The 16,493-nt window shown below is 44.1% G+C and overlaps 1 protein-coding gene across 1 annotated transcript in view; it reads right to left on the bottom strand.

Moving 5' to 3' along the window:
* cspg4 (chondroitin sulfate proteoglycan 4) overlaps positions 1–15,845 on the bottom strand; it is a 118,885-nt gene extending 103,040 nt beyond the window's left edge. Inside the window, exon 1 of the mRNA XM_021564725.3 lies at positions 15,606–15,845. Coding sequence (XP_021420400.3) covers positions 15,606–15,678 — 73 coding nt within the window. The 5' untranslated portion in view covers positions 15,679–15,845. The remainder of the gene's footprint in view (positions 1–15,605) is intronic.
* Positions 15,846–16,493: the final 648 nt, after the last annotated feature.

Genomic DNA, 16,493 nt, shown 5'->3' with positions numbered 1-16,493 from the left:
CTGAAGAAGATTTCAACAGGACAGAAGTTGAAATTGATATGCCTCTGTGTCGCCCTCCTTGCATATTGTCGTCTGCCTGCCAAAGCCATGTTGCGATACTCAAATGGCATGAGATATTCAAACTGCATATTCAGGTCAACTGAAGACAATAGACAATCATGTTATATTTTCTGTGTAAGGTTGCTGGAAATAAATGCTCTCTAGATAGAACATACAAGGATGTTAGAGGAAAATTCATGTTGGGTTTCCATTGGTTTTGAGATAGTTAAAAGGGAGAGTTTTCCCAAAAACGCTACCACAACATTTCTAACAAGCACCATTGAGAGGACTCAAAATGTGTTGGTTGTGTTAGTGTAAGATACAGTATCCCATGATTTAACCACAGTGGCCTCATGAGTGTATGACTCACACTCAGACACTGTGTGGACCCGAGAGAACTCCCACAGACCAGCAGCAATAGACCTATATTCGACTCAAGTGTGCCATTTTGGAAGTAGCCGATGACTCACTAAAACATGTGAGCGACCACCAAGGCTGTCTATGTTTATATTATTAACAGAAGGAAAGTTTCATGGAGGGTTTATATTACAAAGCCTCACAAGTATGTCTTCAAAGATATACTGTATGTTGACATTTTCATAACATATATTCAGTCATTTTAAGGAATGCATTTTCCCTTGTATTCCCTTGTATGATCATTAGATCATGTAGATTTGGCCATAGCTGATGTAAAGCTTGGCTCCAAGCCGATATATTGTTACAAAGGTTCTCATGGGTCCTGAAGTAAAATAACAAAAACGTTTTCTTGGGATAACAGTTAATTGCTCTCTTACAAGTCCTTTTTTTTAATCTCCATTACTATCTCAACCTAATTGAAAGAACAAAAAAAAATACAATCAAATAATAGGCATACTTGAAATCAGGAACTATTGAGATGGCAATCAGAACATTTTCTAAGCCTCTCACAGAAGTAGTGGATGGATAGTTTATTTATTACCAAGCTGATAGGACACAGTATAGATGAATGTTCAGTCATCAAAGGCATATTAATAGCACTCCAACAACACTTCTCCATAGATCTGCTGTATAATATACTAACAAAAAGACAATCTGAATGTCTATAAAAGGTCCTGGTGATTGTATAGTAGATACTTATTATTATTATTTCTTCCTATTTCTAATAATACAAATAAATAGTTTTCAAACGTAATCTCATGTCTACAACATTACAATAAACTACTATCATCAAAATATGTCAAATGTACCTGAAAAGTGACTCGATGTCACATTAGTGGCCAAGAAATAGAATGCACCACATATTTCTAAGCTAACAACCACGCTAACAAGCTAGCTGGTGCTCATGAGCTTATAAAACCATTTATTCTTTGTACGATCGTCAACAATAAATTACCTGCAATGATGGGACACAGTATAGATGTTCAGTTATAAAATAGATATGATCAGCACTCCTAAAAAAGGGCATCCTTCGCTAGCATAAAACCCACATGGAAACGATATTCTTAGATTCAGAAATAGACATGTAAAGAGTGGCTTATTTGAAGCCAACTAAACAATGGTAGTTGCTGATAACATAAATTGCTAATGCATGATACAAAACGTACATTTTATGACAACTTAATGACAGTTTTTCTCCCAAGACACTCTCAACTCAACTACAACAATGGAGAAGGTGCATAAAGATGTTGGAATTCAGATATTGCGTCATTGTTTTAGCCCTATCCACAGAGTTTTGAAACTACAGCGTACATCATGGTTCAATGCACAAATTTTTCAGTTTTTCAAATTGCCGACATCTTGGAGTAAAAATGTAGATAATGTATAATGCGTTGTGTGTACTGGAGGCAAAGTCAGGTGCAGGAGAGCAGAGTGTAGTGAATAGAAGCACTTGTTATTCCGGTCCAACGAAAGCACAAAAGTACATAAATGTGCCCAAACACGGAACAATAGACAAAAAGTATGACGCGTAACAATACCCATGTAACATAAATACAATTTCACACAAAGACATGGAGGGGAACAGAGGACTAAATACATGCAGTGCGATTAGGGAATGAAAACCAGGTGTGTATGGAACAAGGCAAAATGAATGGAAATATGAAAAATAGAGCGTCGATGGCTAGAAAGCCGGTGACGTCGATTGCCGCCAGAACAAGCAGAGGAGTTGATTTTGGCGGAAGTCGTGGACAGTACACACCCCCCCCCCCCCCCACCCACCCACCCCTTGAAGCGCGGCTCCAGTGGTGCGCCAGACACCGGCCTCGGGGACGACCCGGAGTGCGAGGCGCAGGGCGAACTGGCCGGCGACGGTGAAACTCCCGCAGCAGTTCAGAGTCCAAAACATCCGCCACCGGGACCCAGCACCTCTCCTCCGGACCGTACCCCTCTCACTCCACGAGGTACTGAAGGCACCCCGCCCAACGCCTCGAATCCAGGATGGAACGAACGGACCCCCTCGAAGTCCAGAGGGGCCGGAGGAACCTCCTGCACCTCAGATTCCTGGAGCGGACCAGCCACCACCGGCCTGAGGAGAGACACATGGAACGAGGGGTTAATACGGTAATCAGAGGGAAGCTCTCACAAACCACGGACCCAGCTTCCGGGAGGGCAAGCGGAGAGGCAGGTTTCAGGTCGAGAGCCAGGCCCGGTTCCCTGGTGCGAACAACGGGGCCTCACTGCGGTGATGGTCCTCGCTGGTCTTTTGACGCAGTGCGGCTCGCTGGAGGTGAACATGGGCGGCCTCCCATGTCTCCTCCGCGTGCCTGAACCAGTCGTCCACCACAGAAGCCTTGATTTGACGCTGATGCCACGGCGCCAGAACCGGCTAGTTCCCCAATACACACTGAAAGGGGGAGAGGTTAGTGGAGGAGTGGCGAAGCGAATTCTGCGCCATCTCGGCCCAGGGCACGAACGCCGCCCACTGCCTCCGTCTGGGCGTAGCAATACGACCACAGAAACCTGCCCACGTCCTGGTTGACTCTACCTGCCTGTTACTCTTGGGGTGAAAACCTGAGGTGAGACTGATCGAGACGTTCCATGAACCCCTTCCAGACTCTCGATGTGAGCTGGGGGCCCCAATCAGACACTATATCCTCAGGCACCCCGTAGTGCCGGAAGACGTGAGTAAACAGGGCTTCTGCAGTCTGTAGGGCCGTAGGAAGACCGGGCAGAGGGAGGAGACGACAGGACTCGTAGTGTTTTCCTGTGAAAGAGAAAGATTGTTTAGGAAATCCACCGACACGTGTGACCGAGGTCGTTGGGGAATGGGTAAGGGATATAGCTTACTTCTGGGCAGGTGTCTCGGAGCCCTATACTGGGCACACACCGAGCAGGAGGAAACATAAACCCTCACGTCCTTTGCCAAGGTGGGCCACCAGTACTTCCCAGTCAGAGAGCGCACCGTCCGACTGATCCCCGGATGACCAGAGGAGGATGACGTGGTCACGGACAGCAGACGGAACGTACATACGCCCGATGGGACACTGGAGGGGAGCGGGCTCTGTAGGCAATGCCTGCTCAATGTCCGCGTCCAGCTCCCACATGGCCGGCGCAACCAGGCAGGAGGCCGGGAGTATGGGAGTCTGATCAATGGGCCGCTCCTCTGTGTCATACAGCCAGGACAGTGCGTCTACCTTCATATTCTGGGAACCTGGTCTGTAGGACAGGGTAAACAAAAAACGGGTAAAGAACATAGCCCACCTTGCCTGACGAGGATTCAGTCTCCTCACTGCCCGGATGTACTCCAGGTTGAGGTGGTCAGTCCAGATGAGGAAAGGGTGTTTAGCCCCCTCAAGCCAACGTCTCCACGCCTTCAACACTTTATCCACAGCCAACAGCTCCCGGTCCCCCACATCATAGTTACGCTCCGCCGGATGAGCTTCTTCGAGAAGAAAGCACAGGGGTGGAGTTTCGGTGGCGTACCCGAGCGTTTTGAGAGCACGGCTCCTATCCCAGCCTCGGACGCGTCCACCTCCACTATGAATGCCAAAGAGGGATCCGGATGGTCCAGCACGGGAGCCGAGGTAAACAGAGCTCTCAGGTGCCCAAAAGCTCTGTCCGCCTCAGCCGACCACTGCAACCATACAGGACCCCGCCTTCAGCAGTGAGGTAATGGGAGCAGCCACCTGGCCAAAACCCAGGATAAATCTTCGGTAGTAATTGGCAAACCCTAGCAATCGCTGCACATCCTTTACCGTGGAGGCCATCTCATGTCGGACGTCCTCACGCAGGCTGCATCGGTAGTGGTCGATGGGGGCCCTGTCGTTCCAGCCTGCTCCAAGGTCCAGAATTCCAGGGTGAACTCCTGGGTGCTCCTCGTCCCCTGCCTCAAATGGAAGAGCCATTCCCCAGCCTCTCTACCGTCGGGCGGATGGTTGAAGACAGCCCGGAATAGGCGGGTGAACCCCTCGAAGTGGTCCAATGCCGCGTCTCTGCATCCCACTGGGACTGGCTCCGGACGGGACGGGTAGAGGTAACCCCAGTTGTGCTGGTCGAGGCACTGGAGAGACTTCCTGTCTGTATTACCCATTTTATGCAGGAATTGAACAACTTATTTACACTGTTACATTAGCTTAGAGAAGCAGATTTGTACTGCCTATTGGGCAAATCAGATACTGTTTTTATCAGAAAATGAATGTTTTAAAATGATAACTTCACCTGAGAACTGAAGACATTGGTTAGCTCCCTGATCTCATGCCTACTCTTCAGCTCGATGGGCTAACACAGACTTCTTCAAAACCAGATATGATAAGATCTTCTCCAGTACTTCATTGGTCGCCAAAGGGGAAATGTAATGCCTTGACCTTAGCTGATCGGGCTAACACGGTTTGATCATGAAATCCACGCCATGAAATTCCCCAACAGTTCTTATCAACAATAAATATGCTGGGCGGTGCTGTTTAACTTTGTGTTACACTTGTTTTTCCTACTACCTAACGATTGCACTTTTCGGGGACAGAAACACTGGCTTTGACTTGGGTATATTCACAAATGCACTTTCTAGTTTGAGAAGCAGACGCCTCACAAGTCCTCAGCTGGCAGCTTCATTAAATAGTACCTGCAAAACACCCGTCTCAACGTCAACTGTGAAGAGGTGACTTCGGGATGCCGGCCTTCTAGGCAGAGTTGCAAAGAAAAAGCCATATCTCAGGCGGGAATAAGTACAAGCAGAGATGGAAAGCCCTATCATATGGTAAGTTTTACTAGGGTTATAAAGTTACACTTATTCCTCCTGGTGGGGGAAGAGCGGGAGAAGGCATAGGGAATGTCCAAATTAAGAAATGTGGATTCTCACAACGGATTTTGCCCCCGGCCACAGGCAGAAAGGTCATTAATAACACAGAACTCACTCGAATAGTGAAACCGGCTGTCTTAATTAAGCTGCCAGGATAAAAAGCAGACAGGAAGAGGAGGGAGCTTTACCTTCATTAGAACACTGTCAACATTGATTTTCTTTCCCATGCTCTGCAATGTTATGGCATCCTCTTATTTCCATATGATTTAAAACGGTGGCGTAGGCAGAAATCCGTTGATGGCAGAGCCAGCAAAAATGTATGTGGTCCAAAATTTGGGAACTTAAATCAACATTAAATTATCATAAAAGTATAGCTTACCCTATGCTTTACTGTATACTATACCCCACACATGTGATGGCCTACGTAAATCCATGACTCTTGCATTTAACATGCGACTCACACAGACATATAATTATATATATTATATATACATATAATAAACCATAGACCTATAGTTAGACTAAAACAACTTTTTTAAAGTTAAGTCCCCCCATCTTTGACTTTTCCTAAATAAGTCTATATAACACACTATTGTGTTAGACTCTTAATATCACAAACAGAATTTGTGTTATAAGCAGTTTTAAGAGGACATGTTATTTTTTTCCCCTGCCAGGCCTGTGCATCTGATGATGACCCATCAAAACTACACCTAAACCAGTGGTCACCAACCGGTCGTAAAAAATTAAAGCCCTGCGATCCTATTGTTTTTATTTGTTTTGTGATGTTGGCGGTAAGTGCACTTGATTCAGCAGCCCCAGCGCCTGGTAGGCAGGGCTCCCATATTGAACCATTACATGTGTCTGAAGGTAGAACTCCCCCTACCCGACAGGCCCAGAGAGCAAATCAAGTGCACCTACAGGCCTGTCGCTGGCCAATCAGATAACTGCAGACACGTGATCTGAGCTTCCTCGAGCCATAGGTTGCGGTCCAAACACTTAAGACACACCCTATCCCCTCAGCCCTCAAATTAAGTGGACACCTCTGATGACGTATCATGACGCCTGACGAGTATACACTTGCAGGGCAAGGGGCGAGGGAGGAAGGAATTATTTTTAAATGAACCACCCTTGGCCGGAAATTCGTCACTCGTTCATCCCGCGATGATTGTGTTTTCAGCCACCATTAGCTTGTGGGCCCCATCTGCGCTACAGTCAATTTTGAGTGCATGTCTACTTATATTAAATTAATAAGATCTTGGCTTGCATTTTGACTCAGAAAGTGATCTTTAGCAAATTCTCCTACAGAGTGACAAGCATGTAAGACGTTTTGATGTCTATATAGTATCAGAAAGAGACGATTCTGCAGTTTCCAAATCACCTATCCTTACTAAACTCTTAAAAATCACCCCCTGAGCTCCCACGTGCACTTGCAACACTCAAAGCACAGTAATATATTTAAACAGACAATATGCCATTCTGTTCTTTTGAAATACTTTTTTTTCATAAATTCATTCCTTAAGAACTGCCCTTAACTAATGAATAATTTCTGTTCTTTGTGATGGTGTTTATTTAATGGATTTTAACACTTGAATTGTTTGTTTTGTGTTTTTTTTATTGTGTACATGTAGCCTACAGTTACATAAACAAATTAATTCTATTGTGTTCTTTGAAATACATTATATTTTGTATAGCGTTACCGAACACCCTCATAAACACAACCAAATGATAATTCTTCCGATAGTATATATGAACTGTGTTTATTAGACTGTTGACTTTGAAAGACATTGGCCCGAAGGGATCCAACGAGGCCAGGCTTTTCTAGTGTTAATCACTAGCATGTTTGCCAATCGAATTAGATCAGGTTTGCGTGAGACACCATCACAGCAAACATTTTTGCTAAACAGTATGCTAATGCACCTCATAATAGGCTGTAGCCTATATAGACCAGAACAGTGGTCCACAACCTTTTCTTAGTCAAGATCACTTTATGAGTCACAATGCAAGTAGAATGCTATTCTCTGTGGGCGCGGGAGATTAAGTGTGCCTAGAATGCATTGTGTGATATCAGTTAAATTATCAAATAGCCTATAGGGCCTAACTAAAGTGCATTGGCGGAGAAGCACAGGACAAAGTTCTATTTCCAATTCCCCATGCATTTGCCTACTTTCATAATAATGTAGAGTCCCTTATATTTCAAAACTCGAGTCTCAAGCTAGGCTATATGATTACACTGTTAAAGGGCCGGTTGTTGTATCCTATTACTTGCAAGGCACAACAGAGCATACATTTAAATAACTCCATTTTTTATTTCATGTCATGTCTCAGCGGAGGGAGGGATCGAGCGTCTGTCGAAGTGGAGAAGCATGTTTCATGATTTCTAAGAATGTTCAATAAAAATGTTTGTAGCGCTGATCATTGTCTCTGAATGTACTGGAAGCCCTTCGTGGCAAAATCACTGATATCAAATAACTTGGCAAATGCTCCAACATCACATTTACTTGTTTTTGCTAGCCAAGTTGGCTAGAGAGTCAACACAGTGATAGCTGCTGTTTTCTGGACATGGTATCAGCGCAAAGTGACACGTGCCAGAGCCCACATATTATTTGGACATTAATCAGTTTAACCTGTATTTACAGTGCCTTGCGAAAGTATTCGGCCCCCTTGAACTTTGCGACCTTTTGCCACATTTCAGGCTTCAAACATAAAGATATAAAACTGTATTTTTTTGTGAAGAATCAACAACAAGTGGGACACAATCATGAAGTGGAACAACATTTATTGGATATTTCAAACTTTTTTAAAAAAATCAAAAACTGAAAAATTGGGTGTGCAAAATTATTCAGCCCCCTTAAGTTAATACTTTGTAGCGCCACCTTTTGCTGCGATTACAGCTGTAAGTCGCTTGGGGTATGTCTCTATCAGTTTTGCACATCGAGAGACTGAAATTTTTTCCCATTCCTCCTTGCAAAACAGCTCGAGCTCAGTGAGGTTGGATGGAGAGCATTTGTGAACAGCAGTTTTCAGTTCTTTCCACAGATTCTCGATTGGATTCAGGTCTGGACTTTGACTTGGCCATTCTAACACCTGGATATGTTTATTTTTGAACCATTCCATTGTAGATTTTGCTTTATGTTTTGGATCATTGTCTTGTTGGAAGACAAATCTCCGTCCCAGTCTCAGGTCTTTTGCAGACTCCATCAGGTTTTCTTCCAGAATGGTCCTGTATTTGGCTCCATCCATCAATCCATACTTCCCATCAATTTTAACCATCTTCCCTGTCCCTGCTGAAGAAAAGCAGGCCCAAACCATGATGCTGCCACCACCATGTTTGACAGTGGGGATGGTGTGTTCAGCTGTGTTGCTTTTACGCCAAACATAACGTTTTGCATTGTTGCCAAAAAGTTCAATTTTGGTTTCATCTGACCAGAGCACCTTCTTCCACATGTTTGGTGTGTCTCCCAGGTGGCTTGTGGCAAACTTTAAACGACACTTTTTATGGATATCTTTAAGAAATGGCTTTCTTCTTGCCACTCTTCCATAAAGGCCAGATTTGTGCAATATACAACTGATTGTTGTCCTATGGACAGAGTCTCCCACCTCAGCTGTAGATCTCTGCAGTTCATCCAGAGTGATCATGGGCCTCTTGGCTGCATCTCTGATCAGTCTTCTCCTTGTATGAGCTGAAAGTTTAGAGGGACGGCCAGGTCTTGGTAGATTTGCAGTGGTCTGATACTCCTTCCATTTCAATATTATCGCTTGCACAGTGCTCCTTGGGATGTTTAAAGCTTGGGAAATCTTTTTGTATCCAAATCCGGCTTTAAACTTCTTCACAACAGTATCTCGGACCTGCCTGGTGTGTTCCTTGTTCTTCATGATGCTCTGTGCGCTTTTAACGGACCTCTGAGACTATCACAGTGCAGGTGCATTTATACGGAGACTTGATTACACACAGGTGGATTGTATTTATCATCATTAGTCATTTAGGTCAACATTGGATCATTCAGAGATCCTCACTGAACTTCTGGAGAGAGTTTGCTGCACTGAAAGTAAAGGGGCTGAATAATTTTGCACGCCCAATTTTTCAGTTTTTGATTTGTTAAAAAAGTTTGAAATATCCAATAAATGTCGTTCCACTTCATGATTGTGTCCCATTTGTTGTTGATTCTTCACAAAAAAATACAGTTTTATATCTTTATGTTTGAAGCCTGAAATGTGGCAAAAGGTCGCAAAGTTCAAGGGGGCCGAATACTTTCGCAAGGCACTGTAACTAGGCAAGTCAGTTAAAAACAAATTCTGATTTACAATGACGGCCTACCCCTGCTAAACCCGGACGACGCTGGGCCAATTGTGTGCCGCCCTATGGGACTCCCAATCACGGCCGTATGTGATACAGCCTAGATTCAAACCAGGGACTGTAGTGACACCTCTTGTACTGATATGCAGTGCCTTAGACCGCTGTGCCACCCAGGAGCTGATTTCTTTTCACAATTTGTTTTTATAGTTTTCCCCCTTGTAAATAAAGAATAATTCATATTCATTACATAGGCCTAACTGAAATTGATTTTATGTAAAGCACCAGATTTTATGTAAGATGTCCTTTAGTGTTCTGAAACTCATCTGCCAAATACCATGTATTATTATTATTGTATTATTATTATTGTTATTGTCAATATCCCTTTCGTATATTCCTTTCATTTTCCCACCCCCTCCCTACTGCTTGCTATGAATTCTATCTGATGGTGTATGCATGTTTAGACCAGTGCTTGACTTGGACTGAAATAGGTGTCAGTACTCATTTCGAGTGCCGGTACCGTTTATATTTAGTTGCAGGAACTTCTCAATACTTTTGAACTAGTATTCTATAGGAGGTGCAGGAACTCAAGCAGAAGAAATGGTGCCGGTACTCAGTTTCGTTGAGGTCCTGCCCAAGTCAAGTACAATGCAAGTCAAGTAAAGACAAATAACGTCCCATTTGGAACACTGACGAGTAAAGCATTTTTTTCCTCAAGCCTATTTGGTGGGCCTGGATCCCCTACACCTGTGCCTGCACCCACCCAGACCCAGTCGTGCCTACGCCCCTAGTATCAAGCAAAAGGTTGTAATAAAATGATGTGTCCTTTGGGGCTGATTCCGATTGTAGTAGTAGCAGTACTAGTCTTAGCCAGTGGAGGGCACTTATCCAATGCAAATAACAATGCTCAGTGCACATACCATTCATTAAACAATGTCAGGGCATTTGGGTATACTGCCTACAGCAGATGTACAATATCAGGAAGTTTGGGTATACAGCCTATAGCAGACATAGCGAAGATCAAGAACTAATGTAAGACGTTGATCTTATCACGACTGTCACCCTATGGGCCATTGTCAAAACAAGTGAATTACACTGAACAAAACAACCTGTAAAGTTTTGGTCCCATGTTTCATGAGCTGAAATAAAATATCTCAGAAATGTTCCATACACAAAAATCATGTTTCCCAGTTTTTCACATGACACAACGTCACAGATGTCTCAGGTTTTGAGGAAGCATGCAACTGGCATGCTGATGCAGGAATGTCCACCAGAGCTGGTGCCAGAAAATGTTATGTTAATTGCACTAACATAAGTCACCTCTAATGCCGTTTTAGAAAACTTGGTAGCACGTTCATCTGGCCCCCACAACTACAGACCACGTCTAACCACTCCAGCCCAGGACCTCCACGTCCGACTTTTTCACCTTCGGGATTGTCGGAGACCAGCCACCAGGACAGCTGATGAAACTGTGGGTTTGCACAACCAAAGTATTTCTGCACAAACTGTCAGAAACCGTCTCAGGGAAGCTCATCTGTGTGCTAACCAGGGTCTTGACCTGACTGCAGGTTAGCGTCGTAAATGACTTCAGTGGGAAAATGCTTACCTTCGGTGGTCACTGGCACGCTGGAAAAGTGTGCTCTTCACGGAAGAATCTTGTGTTTAACTGTACTGGGCAGAAGGCGTTGTGTGGGTGAGCGGTATGCTGATGTCAACGTTGTGAACAGAATGCCTCGTGGTGGCGGTGGGGTTATGATATGGGCAGGCATAAGCTACGGATAACGTACACAATTGCATTTTATCTATGGCAATTTGAATGCACAAAGATACCGTGACGAGATCCTGAGGCCCATTGTTTGTACCATTCCCCCGCCACCATCACCTCATGTTTCAGCATAATAATGCAAGGCCCCATGTCGCAAGGATCTGTACACAATTCCTGAGAGCTGAAAATGTCCCAGTTCATCCATGGCCTGCATACTCACCAGACATGTCACCCATTGAGCACGTCTGGGTTGCTGTGTACGACAGCATGTTCCTGTTCCCGCCAATTCGCACAGCCATTGAAGAGGAGTGGGACAACATTCCACGGGCCACAATCAACAGCCTGATCAACTCTATGCGAAGGAGATGTGTCGCGCTGCATGAGGCAAGTGGTGGTCACACCAGATACTGACCGGTTTTCTGATCCACTGCCCTACATTTTTTTAAAGGTATCTGTCGCCAACAGATGCATATCTGTACTCCCAGTCATGTGAAATCCATAGATTATGGCCTAATTAATTTATTTCCATTGACTGATTTCCTTATGTGAACTGTAACTCAGTAAAATATTTTAAATTGTTGTATGATGCGTCTATACTTTTGTTCATAGGGAATAGGTTGCCATTTGGGTTTAAGTGGAATGCGAAACCACGTCTCTAACATCGATGTCTGTATATGGATGTCTATACTACATAATTACATGTACAATGGCTTGCGAAAGTATTCACCCCCCTTTTCATATTTTCTTGCCTTACAACCTGGAATTAAAATGGATTTGTTGGAGGTTTGTATCATTTGATTTACACAACATGCCTACCACTTTGAAGATGCAAAATAAGACAAAAAGAACCCTGAAAACTTGAGCGTACATAACTATTCTCCCCACAAAGTCAATACCTTGTTAAAGCCACCTTTTGCAGGAATTACAGCTGCAAGTCTCTTGGGGTATGTCTCTATAAGCTTGGCACATCTAGCCACTGGGATTTTTGCACCTTCTTCAAGGCAAAACTGCTCCAGCTACTTCAAGTTGGATGGATTCTGCTGGTGTACAGCAATCTTTAAGTCACACCACTCAATTGTATTGAGTTCTGGGCTTTGACTAGGCCATTCCAAAATGTTTAAATGTTTCCCCTTAAACCACTCAAGTGTTGCTTTAGCAGTATGCTTAGGGTCATTGTCATGCTGGAAGGTGAATCTCTGTCCCAGTCGCAAATCTCTGGAAGATAAACAGGTTTCTCTCAAGAATTTCCCTGTATTTTGCGCCATCCATCATTCCTTCAATTCTGACCAGTTTCCCAGTCCCTGCCGATGAAAAACATCCCCATGAGGGGTGATGAGGGGTGTTGGGTTTGCACTAGACATAGAATTTACCTTGATAGACAAAAAGCTAAATTTTAGTCTGATCTGACCAGAGTACATTCTTATATATATTTTGGGAGTCTCCCACATGCCTTTTGGCAAACACCAAATGTGTTTGCTTATTTTTTTCTTTAAGCAATGGCTTTTTTTCCTGGCCACTCTTCCGTGAAGCCCAGCTCTGTGGAGTGTACGGCTTAAAGTGGTCCTATGGACAGATACTCCATTCTCCGCTGTGGAGCTTTGCAGCTCCTTCAGGGTTATCTTTGGACTCTTTGTTGCCTCTCTGTTTAATGCTCTCTTTGCCTGGTCCGTGAGTTTTGGTGGGTGGCCCTCTCTTGACAGGTTTGTTGTGGTGCAAAAATTCTTTACATTTTTTAATAATAGATTTAATGGTGCTAATTCGGATTTTCAAAGTTACTGATATTTTTTTTATAACCCAACCCTGATCTGTACTTCTCCACAACTTTGTCTCTGACCTGTTTGGAGAGCTCCTTGGTCTTCATGGTGCTGCTTGCTTGGTGGTGCCCCTAGCTAGTGGTGTTGCAGACTCTGGTGCCTTTCAGAACAGGTGTATATATACTCAGATCATGTGACACTTGGATTGCACAAAGGAGGACTTCATTTAACTAATTATGTGACTTCTGAAGGTAATTGGTTGCACCAGATCTTATTTAGGGGCTTCATAGCAAAGGGGCTGAATACATATGTACGCACCACTTTTCAAAAAAAAATTTTTAATTATTTATATTTTTAGTTATTTTTTAAAATGTAATTTCACCAATTTCGACTATTTTGTGTATTTCCATTACATGAAATCAAAATAAAAATCTATTTAAATTACAGGTTGTAATGCAACAAAATAGGAAAAAACGCCAAGGGGGATGATTACTTTTGCAAGGCACTGTACATTGTTGCCATCCTATTCTATGATGATGTCCAAAGGGCCAAAAAATAAGTCCTGTGTGATTTGCGCCGTATTTATACACTGTCGGATTTGCATGCCCAGTAGTACATAGTATCATAACATTTTAGTTAGTAAACTGTTTAAAGTGGGGGGTGAATTCAGGGTTGCTGGCTGCATTAGTCAGAGAGCTCCAGTCACCAACGACTAATCTCGTCAATTCCCTTAAACAAGTATTGGATTCATTAATCTAATGTGCAGGCACTTGTAGTCTGTGCAGTTTACCCTTCTGGCAACTCACACAGAACACATGGGCTCCTTGTATAGAAGCTCCAAGAAGCCCAGCTTCAAAATCCATATTTGTTTAGCTCTGTTACCATAGCCACAAAATACACAGAGGTAGAGAATGAGATGTAGTAGTTTTGACTGGAAAGGATAGAGCTTTTGTCAGATTAGACTTTTTGTTGCAGGTTAGGATAATTAACGTAGCAGTTAAGGAGAATTAGGTTTATGAACCCGAGTCATTTAACAACAGCTCCACAGACCAGAGAAATCATTAGAGTGACTTTTCTATAGCATTCTGCTGTCGTACAATGACGTACAAGTTCGTCCAGTTCCAGCTGCGAGCAATGTGGCACCCCGTGACACAGGAACAAGATGCAAACACAGAGGAGGTGAGGTCAGAGATGCACATTCCAGGTAGTTTGTGAGGTGTTCCTGACAGCTTGTGGTTGGAAGGGTGAGGGTGACAGGGAAGGTGGGGTGGGGCGGGCGGGCGGGCGGGGGGGGGGGGGGGGGGGGAGAGAAAGGCGCAGACTCTGGAACATCTGTTTAGCATTAGCGCTATCGGGTCAGCAGTTTAACACTACAGACTGTGGTGCCAACTGATATCAATGCTATCACCTGATAACATCCCATTACAGTGCTACAGATGACATTCACTACACAGGCTTTGAAGGTTGAAATGATTCCCTAAACTAGACTTAACAAGCAGTTTTCCACTCAGACCAAGTGGCATTCCCAACCCCAGACTGGGGCTCATCACTGTTTTCCCATTGGAGTTTAACTGGAGTAAAATGTCCAATGTGATTTGAAAGATCTAAGAGCCTGGCACAAACAATAAACTAAACATCTGTGCAATGGGGCCGGGGATACTCCTGCCAAATTGCCATGTGTACAGATTTCTGTAGGATCCAGTGAGCTTTTGAAAGGCATCGTTTCATTCCCTCACCAGATTCAGGGCGAACAAAAGATTTGCCTTCCCCCAACCACAAACACTTCCAAAACTCCTCGTGGCCGGGAACTGCACTGTGAGGTGCTGCTGCTCCTGATTCAATCTATCTCAGAACTGTGGGGCCAAGGGAGGAGAAGGGAGAGAGAGAGGAGAAGGGAGGGAGAGAGGAAGCCAGCTCTTTCTTGACACTCCACCCCCTAAAGCTCATTTCCCTGGATGGGTGAAATCAAACCTTGCCTACCCTGGCCCTGGGCTGCTTCTGAAAGAGCTTTTCAGAGCTCGAGGAGGGGACCTCAAACGCACCTCCCTTTAAAGTTAGCTATCTAAAAACTGACTGTACCCTCTACCAACACACTGCTCCCACAAAACTGTTCCTGAGCAAACATTACACATAAACTTCAACATCTGCTGTCTGAGACCTATAGCACTGCACAACACCTACAGCAGATCTCTCCAGGTGTATGTAATTTCATGTAAAACAGCAGTAAAATGTGTTTGAAAGAAACATGACTGATCGATATCTAATGGTGTGGGATGAAGTTACCCCTATGCCCGGGTTCTTTTTTACCTCCCAAAAGTGAGGAGGGTGAAGGATCGATTAGCTGAACCGAAGTCAGCGATTAGAGGCAACTTCAACTCGGAAACCCAAGTGATTATAATTGATATGTATAGGAGAGAAGCCCATGAAAGTGAGAGTTGACTTGAATGATCCCCATAGCTACAGCTGTGACTTTCTGACATAACAGGGGATCGGTCAGCTTGGAGACTAATAGCTTGACGAACTAATTTGGGTTGTTGCACTTACCTCCATGGCTGGGGCTGGGCAGACAGAGCAGGGGCAAGAAGGCACTCAGCAGGACCAAACGCAGGGCTCTCATATTGCCGGTGTAGTCCTCTGCAACTCACTCTCCATTCAAAGGGAACTGTCTTCCAGTTACTTTTGGGAGCCGAGTTGCTTCTGCATCTCTACTCTATGGAAGGGGTTGGGCCACCGACGTAAACGCCCTCCTTCTTGCAACCCCCCAAAAAGCCACAAGAGCCCTGCCTACGCCTCCCTTCAGCCCTTTGCCTAGCACACTCCCAGAGAGAGCCACGCCGCCCCTGGTGGAAAAAAGTACACAACTCTCCCTCGCCACTTTCTCCCCCTCTCTCGATCCCTCTCTCTCAAATTACTGAGTCTGGCCACTCAAAGTTGAAGGGCTCTTTATGTCTTCTGCCAGTAATTGGAATGGCCTTTAGAGACTGCAGGCTGGTGCTGCAGGGATAAACCTTTTGCTTTTAATTAAAGATGAAAATCAAGGTTGTTTCACTCTCTGTTGCTTTTGTCTCTTAAGTCTGGAGGCAGTGTCTCTGTTACTACTTGGTAGTAATAATGGTACTCACATACAAATCCTACACTTGAATTCAATGGAATAACTTCTGAAAAGAGTACACAGTAAATCAAGGAGAGTTAAAATCAGTGTTAACATTTTAGGTTTAAATGGACTTTACTGGAGTTATCTTAACAGAGTGATACACTCTCTGGATTTGGTGCTGATCACTGAGTACTTTTAGCTCTACCAGAGACATGGAGTTAAATCTATGGAATATCTACATATTTGGGAGGAGCCTCATTGTCATCTTTCCCAGCATTCTCAGTTGTAGGTAGATTTTTTAAAGAGTTTGTTTCAATATGATGATTTCGCATTGATGG

This window comes from Oncorhynchus mykiss, chromosome 2 (assembly GCF_057628025.1).
Source record: "Oncorhynchus mykiss isolate SJ-2025 chromosome 2, ASM5762802v1, whole genome shotgun sequence".
Lineage (NCBI taxonomy): Eukaryota > Metazoa > Chordata > Actinopteri > Salmoniformes > Salmonidae > Oncorhynchus > Oncorhynchus mykiss.
The sequence above is the reverse complement of the archived record's forward strand: the minus strand, read 5'-3'. Positions and strand labels throughout refer to the sequence as shown.